At 48.7% G+C, this 12289-nt stretch overlaps 1 protein-coding gene across 1 annotated transcript in view; it reads left to right on the top strand.

Annotated features, from left to right (window-relative positions):
* LOC144138640 (peroxisomal ATPase PEX6-like) overlaps window positions 1–12289 on the top strand; it is a 122629-nt gene that overhangs the window by 86916 nt on the left and 23424 nt on the right. Inside the window, exons 14-18 of the mRNA XM_077671032.1 lie at window positions 1722–1826; window positions 3303–3373; window positions 4876–5147; window positions 8235–8319; window positions 11925–11986. Coding sequence (XP_077527158.1) covers window positions 1722–1826; window positions 3303–3373; window positions 4876–5147; window positions 8235–8319; window positions 11925–11986 — 595 coding nt within the window. The remainder of the gene's footprint in view (window positions 1–1721; window positions 1827–3302; window positions 3374–4875; window positions 5148–8234; window positions 8320–11924; window positions 11987–12289) is intronic.

A 12289-nucleotide genomic window follows, 5' to 3' on the forward strand; every position in this document is an offset into this window, starting at 1 on the left:
AAACGAGGAGAGCGAGAATAACTCATGCGTGCCGGTGATAAACAAGCTAATAGCAGCGCCAATATAGATAGAAATCAACTTCCGCCGCCCCCGCAACGGAGTCTCCGATTAGGTTACTTCAGTTCCAAGCAAAGAGGGCAAGAATACCTAGTGAGCGTAGGTAATAAACAAGATAAGAGCAGCGCCAATATAGATCGAAATCAACTTCCGCCGCCCCTGATAGCGAGCGCCGATCAAGTTTCGCGCGCCTCCGATGCGATCACGTGACGAAACTGAAACCACGAAACGCGTTGACACGTACAGACGCTGTAATGCGCCGAAGCCAGAGAGTTCTGTTTTTCACCGCAAGAAGGTAGCACAATCAAATTTCAAACACTTCTTGTAAGTCCCAGGAAATGGCAGCACCTCCCAGGGAGCATGCATCGTTAATATGGCGCGAAATTTCAAACGGATGCTCGAAATCGTACCCGTACGACAAAGACCTTGCGGGACGGAAAACCGCCGCAGTACACGTACGGCAAAAACCCTCAAAGGGTTAAGTAAAGTCAGGCTCGACTCTGTCTGAACGCTTTGTGCTGTTCTCTGTCATGTAATGGAAAAATGAGAAATGAACAGTGGAGAGAAACACGAGCTAAATTTATTTCTCGGTGCACAAGGTGTCGTTGGCCCTTGAGCAAAAGTTGGGAGAAAAACAAAACGCATGATGTTTCAGTTTAGAAAAAAAGTTATTCAGCCTTTAGTGTCCCTTTAACAGTGAAGGCTATTTGACAAAGCTTGTGTTGAGTGAGGGCAGCATCTTTTTAATCCACTTGTCAGGCAGCTTCAGCTAAATGTCTTTTCGTTTAAATGTGTCTCCAACAGGATTTGAATGTAACAAAAGAACAGGCTTTATAGTAAGAGACATTTAGGCTAAGCATGACTTTTGTACATACAGTGGATAACTCACGGTTTGCCTGCGGGATTAGTATCCCCTTTCCCATGCTTATTTTGGATCACCACTGTCATTACGCCACATTCACATGTCGCACCTCAGAGATCTCTGCTATTGGACAGCTTTTCTTGTGCACTTTCGGTGAGAGGAAACAGCACTGCCCTTACGCTGTCTGCTCACCATTGGCGGGCATCATTCATGCCAGCGCATGTAGTTTAATTGGCATTGCATGCTCACTTACTGTCATGTTTGTGTGCATCGATCTTCTTTTGCTTTTCTGTTTGGAAACTGTCTTGTCACACTGTTTGTCACAACACACAGGTGCAGGTTGTCAAAAAAAACTCGCGTGTTCTCGCGCCTACTGCTCATTTGCCGCCCAGGGATGGCCTCCAGTCACTGCGGAGAAGGCAGTTCGAGCACCTTATTGAACATTGTGAACTGATGCGTTTTACAATCACAGAGGACTCCCCACCACTTTCTGTCTGTTTTTAATGAGTACACTAGAATGTCGCTCTGCGGATCCCAGGTGCTAGAACCTTGAACACAGGTTACCGAAACCAACATGCTGGCATGAGGACATCCATAGAGCTCCTGAGGACCTTCGAAACACCCTTTCGCTCTATCCTGCTGACCCCTTTGGGGAAAGCGTGTTCAGCCAAGTTGTGCGATAGGTGTACAGGTCTCCTCCAGGGACGATGCATGTGGGCCAGTGTTGTGCCTGCGAGTAGTGCCTCTGTTGCCGCAGGGAGACAGCGTGATAGTGACCCTCTCCGTTACCCTTCTCGTGCAGTTCCCAGAGGAGGAGGCCCGCGCCCAACTGCTGGACGCTCTGCTGTGCAGTGCCGGGCCCAAGAGCAACTCGGTCGACATCTCCTACCTGGCACAGAGGACGGCCGTGAGAGCTCCAGCCTCCCTCCCCGTCCTTTGTTTTTCTTCTTCTTCTTCTAGGCGTTAGCAAACTTGCTTTGCGAGCCGCATCAACCAATTTGGTGTTGACAATCTTTCTTATTTACAACAAAAGTTTTTTTTTTTTTTGTAACAGCAAAGCAAAGCAAACAAAACAAGTCAGCATTTTTAAATGAAAAGAAAGTGCACAACTGTTCTAGGTGACATAATAAAGTCACAAGCCAAGACAAGGAACCAACACATCCGTATCTGGGTAGCAGTGGACATGACAGAGCTTTGCAAAAGTGTTGTTTTACCTCGGTTGCCCTTTCTATGTAAAAAACTCTCCCAGGGAGAACTATTTATTTACTGATAGCTTTTAGGCACGGTGCTTTTCGGTTTATAATTACTATACTTCTTTTTTTGTAACGGGCTACTGCTGCGAAGACTCATTTGGTTCAGAAGCTGATGCAGATGTGTTCCCTTAACCCACTTCGTCACAGAATGCTGTTCAAGTTGAAGTTTATTTGGTACTGCCATATTGTGCTAAACTAATGACGTTAACAGCTAAATGTCATTTTCTAAAAAGGTCATTAGATTTGCCATGTGACAGGGCTGTTAGTCAACTTATTCCCAGTAAACAGAGTAGGACTTATTGGGACCCATGCTGAAGGAGGGGCCCCGTTAGAGGTAATGTGGGAAAGGCACGGGGCGATGAAGGGAATCCTAAAAAGGCACTTGTGAACTCAGTGTGGCGTTCTCGAGCAAATGTGCCATTAATGGGTGCAACTGGTTCAGGACACCGAGATGGTAGCCTCAGTGGCCACAGTAGAGTTCTTCCGTATAGCTCCTGTAGGGAGCTAGAGTTGTGCAACCGTCCGTCATCTTGGAATCCAAAGTGATGTGAGAAAGCATCCTGTCGGGCGGGCAGGAGCGCGCCGCCGCGCAGTTGGTGGCACTCCACCTGGTGGGTAGCTGTGCCCATGCTGGACACAGGGTCGACGGCAATGGTGCAGCAGTAGAGGGGGATTTTCTGTTTGGCATTGGATCCCCCATGTGCTGTCATCAGAGCAGCGCATTGAAAAAGGTCGCACAACTCTAGTCCCGGACGGGAGCTGTGTAGAGGAACTCTGGCCCCAGTAATCGTTGAGGACGTCTTCAGGCAGTGTCCCCACCTTGTTTGTCAGTTGGAGGAGTGATTCACTCGTTTCTCAGCTACGTTTAGCTTTTAATGCGTCTCCAGTGGGTCCACATTCAGGCTCCTCGGCGCACGCCACAGGGCAGCTTGAACGAGCGTTCCACAAGTGCCTGCAGACCTGTGTGCCTGTTCCCTGTGGCCACGTAGAGCAAAGGCACTTCAGCATAGGCCAGACATCTGCCACGTACAGAAGAACATTTGGAGTCAACTTTGAGTTGGGGCATGTGTGCTGGAATGGCCAGTTTTCCTCTAACCTCCGGTTTGTGTGAACATTTTCCCCCAATGCAGGGTTCCTCCCTGGGTGACCTGTGCGCACTGGTGGATAAGGCCACCATGGGAGCATACGACCGGTTCACGCGGTCAGTCTCTCTCGCACTTATCTTCCCACCCCTGGCTGCACGCTTGTCTGTCCGCTAAAAAAACTGTGCTGACATGGTCAGCATGCATGCTGCGAGGAAACCCCGCGTATATTTGGCATGTCTTAAAGCACGGCATGTCCATTGTAGTATTTGTGATCAAAAGCTAGGTGGTGTTCAGATTGTGTAAAAAGAAAAGTGCAAGCCAGAGGCACGTAGGACGGATGTCCTGAACACATTGCTTAGAAGTGCAGTAAAAAGCATGCGCTGAATTTCTACTTGTTTATGGGAGACAAACATTGAGACGTACAAGGAACCTCAACACTATAGACGTCTTTGTGCTGTAAAAAAAGAGCCATGGAGTAAGAGGTGATGGTTTTCAGGGAGAAAGAAGCATGGAAAGAAGCATGATGTGTTTGAGAACATGCTGTCGTGGAATGCATTTTACACAGTGCGGGTGCCAGGTAGGAGGTTAAGGACAGATAACACATGGAGGGCACCTAGAGATTAGTGAAGCGGGGGGGACCATTCTCTTGGTAGAGTGGCACACCACAGAGCAGCGCTGGGCAATGAGGAAGCAATACTACATGGAGAGATAGGATGAGGCAACCTGGTGCAGGATAGGGGCAGCAGGTGGTTACTGGGAGGCACCTTTATCCCACGGGCTATTGTCGAACCCCAAGAACACCCCAAAATTTCATGGTATAACGAGGCAAAGTGCCGATTTTAATGACTTTGTTATATTTGAGTTTTAACTAGGTGTAGAAGGGGCTGAACAACCGATTTCCCTCAATTCCGTGATCTTCTCAAGGGCCGAAGCAAAGTCGTCGGCTTTGTAAGGCCGCCTAAGGGGTCTCCATACAGGAACAACACGTTCTCACTGAGCTTGCCGGTGGGCAGCATGGGCAGATGGGTTCAGTAGGCAGCTGGGCTGGATGGTGCGAGTGGGTCGTGGGAAAACCGGTTCGGCGCGGGTGCATCAATCGCTTGTGGGACGCCCCCGCTCGACAAGACCTGCCCCGACTAGAGCTGGGCAGAGGCTGTGCTATCTTCATACGTTGGCAGTGGGGGAATAAAAGTTAGAACAGTGCGTGCCATGTGACATATGAATGTGATGGCATGGAAGTAGAACAGGGGCTCCTGAGTCGCACAGAACTCTGATCCTGGGAAAGCCAGGGCATACGTTACCAGTCTGCTTGTTGAGTTGGATTGCACGAAAAGAAGAAATGAAAGCAAAGAAGGAAACGCCGACTCGATGTAGCAGTAAAGGAGCCCGCCGAAGTAACTTGCGCCAAAAGACAGAGAAACGATAGGGAGGAGTTAAGACGTCTTTGGTAAGTGTTGCCATATTGCCAGGATTTCGCCTTCAAAGCGCGGAGACAGGCTTAAGTGCCTTGAGGAATTCTTTTTGTATGTCGATGTCATTGCCGTTTGATATGTGAAGCAGGGGTGCACGAGCACGTCAGGTGAAGGATGAGTGCCCCCATGCGTCGCAACGTGCGCAGCATTGTCCATGCCCAGCCAACGGCAGAAGCGGGTGCAGCGGTGGAGGCGGGCCTGCACCTGGCTGGGGGCTCGCTGCTGGTGCAGGGGGACCTGCTGGCGGCCCTGGAGTGGCTCCAGGGCAGCCAGGCGCAGGCAGTGGGGGCACCCCGCATCCCGGCCGTGCACTGGGACGACGTCGGGGGTCTCACGGAGGTGAAGCGGGCCCTCACGGACACTCTACAGCTGCCCCTCAGGCACCCGCAGCTCCTCCAGGCGGGGCTCAGGCGCTCTGGTATGCTGTCTCTCACCCCTTCTATATATTGGAGGGAGGTTTATGAGGCCAGTGTAGCCAGGATTGCGAGGGCCAAGTGAGCTTTGTCCGACTCTGTGCTCGATCGACTCGTTCCCAATGTTGCTCCTTTCTTGTCGCCGCCTTTGGCCTCGACACATGCCGAATAACCACGAGCAGGGGTTTGCACTGTACTGAGCGCCCGTTCAAATTCCTCGAGTGTCCTCTATAATCTTCATTACAATATGTATATTTATATATACACCATGACAGTATATATATCGTGGTTATTTTCAGTGCAGTTGACCTGGGTGCACCGGTCACTACAATATATATACCAATTTCTCTCTCCTGTTATCTCTCCTTTTCATTTGTTTCGCTTTGTAGTACTGTCAGCACTAAGAGTACCATATAATGCGGAATATAGGTCGACCCCCTTACCTTGTAGCCGAAAAATGCAAAAAAAAAAAATAATTAGGTACCAACCATTGTTTTATTGAGACTATAACCTGTTTCGTCTCAGATTACTCATTTAAAACTGTCTGAAGTATCGTCGGACGACTGTTTCTGGCTCGCTGTCGCCCACACAGCAGGTCATCCTCGGTGCAGTCCAGAGAATTGCTTATGCAGCACTTCTTAAACACTCGCAAGACGATGTCATCGTGAAGCGAGCGCAAAGCATGGGACAATCGTGTGCAGACCGGAGTGACAGCCAGTCTGTGCAGGCGGTCAGCAAACATCTTGGGGTATCCATTCGTAGAGACATCGCACGGCGCTAGCGTTCAAAATTTGCCCCTTTGTACAGCAGCACAGGTGCACAGAGCAGCGGCCATGAAACAAGGTCTTCCGAGCGTTGCATACTGAGAGCTGCCCCTTCAGCTAACGCCGCTAGCAACACTTCTTTTGGTGATACCGAACTGGCGCAAGGCGGACACGTCATTGGCCTTGGAAAACCCCCAACTTTTCTTTTAAATGCTGCTGTAAACTGGCACCAAGTGCCTAAACTCATTTTGAGCAAGAAGAAAATTGCACGCACACATTCGCCGACAGTGAGAGAAGCAACAAAACAAAGATGGCGTCGCGTCTGATTGATGGTGGTGGTGATGGTGCCTTTGGGGTTTGGATGGGCTCGATGGGCTGCCTGGTCGCCAGATGACAACTGCCAGTGACTGCAATATAGGTCGAGGGGTGAGTTTTCGGCAAATTTTTCTGTAAAAAATCTCGACCTATATTCTGCATTATACGGTAAATACAGAAAGCAGAGCACACAGCCGAAATACACAATTCCACTCCGTGCTCTCAGTTTCAATCTGCGCATTTTCTGTTAATGCTCGAAGCGTTACTGGGTGACTGCTTATGAAGGATTTGTGGCCTGCCTTCGTCCCTGTAAACACAATGGGGCTTTTACACTTGCAGAAACTGCTAAGTAGAAGGCGGGGAATCCCACTGGTGCAACTGGGCCCTCTGTTGATGGCTCATGTCGAGGTAGCCTGAGTGGTGCGCATGCGGCGTCCAAGAGTTCCCCCGTTTGATAAATGACAAGATAAAGAGCCATACGAGGCCACAGTTAACAGGTTTGGAAAAAAGGTTCTGACGTGAACACTCACTCTGACAGCGTAACAACCCAGCATGCTCTGAGTCAGCACTTTCTCCCTGCGTATTTATAGGTTGTATTCACTGGTGTGACGCACATGCACATGTCTGCGCATTCCCGTTGCTATGGTGACGTCGTATGCTCATCCACTTGCCGATAGATGCCGCTAGTCTGAGTGATTGATTGGTTGATTGGGGTGTTAACGCGCCGACGCTACACCTGGGCCAAGAGGCACACTGTAGTGGAGGACTGTGGATTAATTTTCACCACCTGGTGATCTATAACGTGTGCCAAAATCTCGACACACAGGCGTTTTCGCTTTTCACCTCCATCAGAAAAGCAGCCGCCACGGCCGGGAATCGAACCCGCATCCTTGGGCTCAGAAGCACGCCGTAGCCACTGAGCTACCATGGCTGGTTAATGCCGCTCGTCTCCCAGCTAACAATGCAGTCACTGCTGCACTACTGTTGTATCTCAATCGACACGTGCGTGAACAATCACAATTTCTTCGGAAGCATACTGAACGATGCGGGCAAGGTGTGGGCGCGCCTGTGTCAATATCGGTGTTCGCAGGCAACTGTGCTGCAGCACAGGCATTTTGTGTGTCGTGCCACTTTCTTCATAACCATGGCTCCATTCTCCGGCTCACCACGCCACAGCATCACCACACAATGCCAGATCGATATAAACCCACGGATAGGTTTAACATTGAGCAAGGGCTTAACTACTTTGTCTTCTAGCCTTGTACCTTAAAGCAGACAGAAAATGGGGAAAACAAAGCAGTTCAGAGGTCACCTTGACAGCCCAGGGTTCCCTCCAGTAAATGTTGTGCGAAACGTAACAGCCTCATTATTCATCAGTTGTATTGAGTGTGTGGTTTTTTTTTTTTTTTTTTTTTTTTTTTTTTTTTTTTTTTTTCATTTTGTAGCTGTATTGGAAAGCAGTTTGCATTGGGCATCTACTCAATGGAACGGAGGCCCCCTTTCACTGGTGGCCGTGGTTGAGCGGCCAGCCGCCTGCGAGTAATGCTTGTTACCGGACACCACTGGTCACATCAGCGGTCGTAACTTGTACTAAGCACCTGCTTCGCGCTTGGAGTGATTGGAGCTGAACAGCGCTGCTGTGTTTGTAACACACCAAAACAACTCGTATTTCTTTTTCACGGCTTATTTTCGTCTCTGTTTCATGGGAAGCACGTTAATTTTTTAAAAAACTGTACTGCACGATGATTGCGCCAAGCACTATCATTCTCTGCACAATTTTTCGCTGGCCAACTGCAGCTCGTCATCTGATCGGGGGTGATGATCAGCGAAAGAAACTTGAACACTGGGCAGCAGTCTTTTTCTCGCAGTGCCATTATTTGAGTTGTGTGCTACACGGTGGGAGAGGTCTGCGTATGCAAGACGGGGGTGTACGCAGTGCGTGGCACAAATGTGCAACGCACGTGAAATTGGGGACCAACACGGTGTGTGCGCTAACCCGGAATTACGCTGCAGGCGTGCTGCTCTACGGTCCCCCTGGAACTGGGAAGACACTGCTTGCCAAGGCAGTTGCCACCGAGTGCGCCCTCAGCTTCCTCAGGTAGGTGGTGGTGGTGGTGCCCCCCCCCCCTTCCTTTTTTCCATTGCGGGCAGCGTCAGTGGGCTGTCATCTGTATATCCACTCTGTATGAGGACAGGGCTCGCTCAGTCCAGTCAACGGGGTTTCAGTTGAGGAGGCTGGTTTGAAAGGTCGCCGCCCCTTTTTGAGATTTCTGCATTGCATGAGGAGGACCAAGATCTTCTCATCATTGTGAGGGTTAGTGAGGGATCATCTTACCTTTCTTATTGAAAACATGTTTCGATGGTTGTGGTAAGCATTGCATTATCACCCAGGGCACAGGAACTGTAGGCTTTTCTTTTTTGATCGTGTAAGAGTGCACTTCTGACCGAAGACTTGCATACACTGAAAACTTGTGTGCAGTAGTTAATTGTGCGTGTTCAAGGGATGGAAGTTCTGGAAGTTTTGTAGGGCATTACTTAACTTTTTAATGCCTAGGTAGTCGTGTCATAAACATGCACTTGTACAAGAAGAATACTACTTAAAGAGGCCATGCAGACAAAGTACAAGTTTGTTTCAGTCGAAATATTTCATGTTTTATAGTGCCCCCAGTACTTTCGGAAAGCAAACGATGCTTTATTCACTGAAAAATTAACCAGTTTAGGTTAAAATTTTGATTCTCCCGCCAAATCATGTTTTTTCGTGACGTCTGCCCTGGAGTCACAAGGGCGGGTATTGAAATCACTTCCAGCGCGTCATTAGGCTTTGCGCCGCCGCTCTAACCTGGCCATGGCTCTGCAGCCTTGCTTTCCATCAGTCTTCCCAGATGGCGCTACCATACGGAGCCGCGGACCGTTGTCCGCCGTTGCTTTGTTTTTGACCATATTTGCACCTGACTTGTTTTTGTTACAGTAGGCAGTAATTGTTTCGTGAAACATGAAGTATGCTTGACAGACAGGATCATGCGAGACAACGTCGCTTACACCAATCGGCCAGTGTCGTGTAAGACAACTCCAGAGCAGCGGACTGCTGTGCAGCTAAAACGAGCATAGTGTGCCCAGTACCAACAGCAGTGCACATCGGCACTTCTGTGTTTACATGTGTTTTCGTAACTTCCACTGTTTACCCCACGATTCTTATTGCTATAAAAAGAATGGACCCTAAACGTAGCGCAAATAGCTTGTTCTGCAAGCTTATAAGCCCTGCCTAATTTGCGTTTGCTTTTGCCGGACTCAGCCAATTGCACAGCTGGGCATGTGGCATCATGGGTTCTGTTACGGGAAATGAGCTAGTGGGGTGCATGGCCATTCCTTTCTTTTCCTAATTCTATAGCTTATTTGAGCGAAGTGTGCATTAAAAATGGCATCAGTATGATTCTAACGAGGCAATCTTCCAAATGAACCAAACTTGTGTTTTGTCTGCATGGCCCTTTTAATACCACATGTTGAGTCTTGTTCGAGCAGTTGATGCAGATTTGCAGGTTTACTCCAAGGGCTAGAAGCTCAATGTGGGCCTGTTGCGCAGCTGGGCAAAAAAAAAAAAAAAAAAAGTGGGAGAGAGAAAAGCATTCTGCTGGCAGTTTGTGTGGCTCCAAACGGGGGTTGTATTGGGAAGAAAGGATAAATAAAAATGAGATAGTTGGCTAGGTGCTGAAGTTCTGAAAAGAGTTGCTCATTGGCTGTGTAATTTGTCGTGCCACTGTAAGAAAAGTATTGCAGAGGAGTGTGCTAGTGAAAATTAACCTGAAATCTCCAGAGGGAGTTGTTTGCTTACCAAGTGGCTTCGTTGCTTACCAAGTGGCTTCAATTAGTATCGCACAGGACTGCATGGGCAGTTTCATTGAGAATTTGTCGCAAAATTGTTTTGCCGTTGGTCTTGGAAGAATTGCCGAAGTAGCACAGTGTATTTTTGTCTCCCAAATGCGCGCCTACCACTACTGAAGCTACTACTCAGGAATGTAATTTAACATGTTTCGGTGGCTCAGTGGCTAAGGCGTTGCGCTGCTGAGCACGAGGTCGCGGGTTCGATTCCCGGCCGCGGCGGCCGCTTTTCTGATGGAGGCGAAAAGCAAAAACGCCCGTGTGTACGAGATTTCGGCGCACGATAAAGATCCCCAGGTGGTCAAAATTAATCCGGAGCCCTCCACTACGGCGCGCCTCATCGCCTGCGTTGCGTCGGCGCGTTAAACCCTACAATCAATCAATCAAATCAAATAATTTAACATGTTTCACATTTCACGCAGTGAGCTATCACTGAGATGTCCAGTGACAGTTGGCTCATCACTGAATAAGGTACAGTCGAATCCCGCTACAGCGAAATTGACGGGACGTGCGAAAAATTTTGTTGAAGTGAAAATTCGTTGAGGCGAAATCTGCCCCAATGCACGACGGAAAAGCAAAAGAAATAGCCCCGTATATTTCCGCATCATTGGCAGCATAATACAATGTTTAGGAAAAGGAGTGACGAGCAATATAGTTGTGTTTATTCGGATAACAAACATACCAATGGTTATCTGTTTTTTACCTGCACGTACAGAGCGCATTACTGAGGGGGGAGGGGGAAGGGTGAAGAAATGCACACGCAAAACGTATTGCTGTACAACAAGGCGTATCCACGGAGCTGATTACTTGCTGCTAGGCCGTCGGAGGCCCCCCTCTCGCTTGTGGCAAGAGCGGTGCCGTTATCTTATCCTCGGTCTGGGCACGGCAGCAACTGACCTTGGCAGGCAAGCCGCGCGCGCTTCCATTTAACGTGATCGCGCGCTCACGACTAAAATGGGATGATGCGGGTTCAAGACTAAACATGAAAACAATATTTTTGCTTTTGACTTCTAAGAATTGTAGAAGGAAAACTGCAAGGACAGCTTTTTTACAACGCATACATGACGGCGCCGCGCCAGCACCAGAGCACATTCGCACGATTTCAACATTTCAACTAGATATGGATTGGCTGTAGCTCCGGCTTGGCGAATCGACCTGCGCCTCATGTAAAGATGGCCAGCCACATCGTTATCACCAGCAAACGATGGTGTCCACGTACGAGTTTTTGTTTGTTTTGGGTGGCAGTGTGGGTGCACGGCGCACGTTTTTGGTAAAACTAAGCATCCTGAGTGCATAAAAAAGTTACAGATAGCTGGCGTTATGCTTATTTTATTGCAAAACAAGCGTTCAAACCCAGCCCCAATGAGCGAAAATTTCGTTGCAGCGAAAGCAAGCCAGACAAATGGTTTTTGTGGCGAGGACTTTGTTGCATTGACTTCTACGGCTAACTGATGGGGAATTGGAAATATTTCGTTGAAGTGAAAATTTCGTTGAAGTGGAGTTCGTTGTGGTGGGGTTCGGCTGTAATTGCTTTAGTCGGGGCAATGCAATGGCTGGGAACAAAGTTTTTTTAGTTCTTTCACTCCTTCCCTAGAAGTAGAGTTGGCATAAAAGGCTGGGAAAGGCAGTAAAAACCAGGTGATTTTATTTTGGGGAGTTCATTCGTTTGGTTGCGCTCGCTTTTAATCAGCTTGAGTTGTGAGAAGCTCCACCAGCCAGAGGCAGCATTTTCTGTGTCTTGCGAAGTGCATTTGCCGTGTCACTTTTTAAATAGTGTGTCTCCGCTCTCTCTCCCTTTGCCTTTTTTTTTTTTAATTTATTGTGCAGTGTCAAGGGGCCTGAGCTGATAAACATGTACGTGGGACAGAGCGAAGAGAATGTCCGAGCCGGTGAGTTGGATGTTCGGCCTCCTCCGCTCTGAGATGCGACGACGGCAAGTGCTGGGGAGGTGAAGTCTCACGGCTGGGGTACACGCGAAACATGAACAGGTTGGCATTTGCTTTTAGTGGAACCCCAATGCTACAACTCGCTCAGGGCAGTGCGGAAACAGTGGATTATGGCGGTGTCCAGCAGTCCAAACAGCACCGTATCATACCGGCATAGCGCGCTCTCGTGTTACATGGGTCTTCAAACTTACGTGGGTCTTCAAGACTTTTTTTTTTTTTTTTTTTTTTTTTTTATAGAATTTGCAG

Source organism: Haemaphysalis longicornis, unplaced genomic scaffold, assembly GCF_048455015.1.
Source record: "Haemaphysalis longicornis isolate Haplotype H1 unplaced genomic scaffold, Haemaphysalis longicornis Haplotype H1 scaffold_1, whole genome shotgun sequence".
In the NCBI taxonomy this organism is placed as follows: domain Eukaryota; kingdom Metazoa; phylum Arthropoda; class Arachnida; order Ixodida; family Ixodidae; genus Haemaphysalis; species Haemaphysalis longicornis.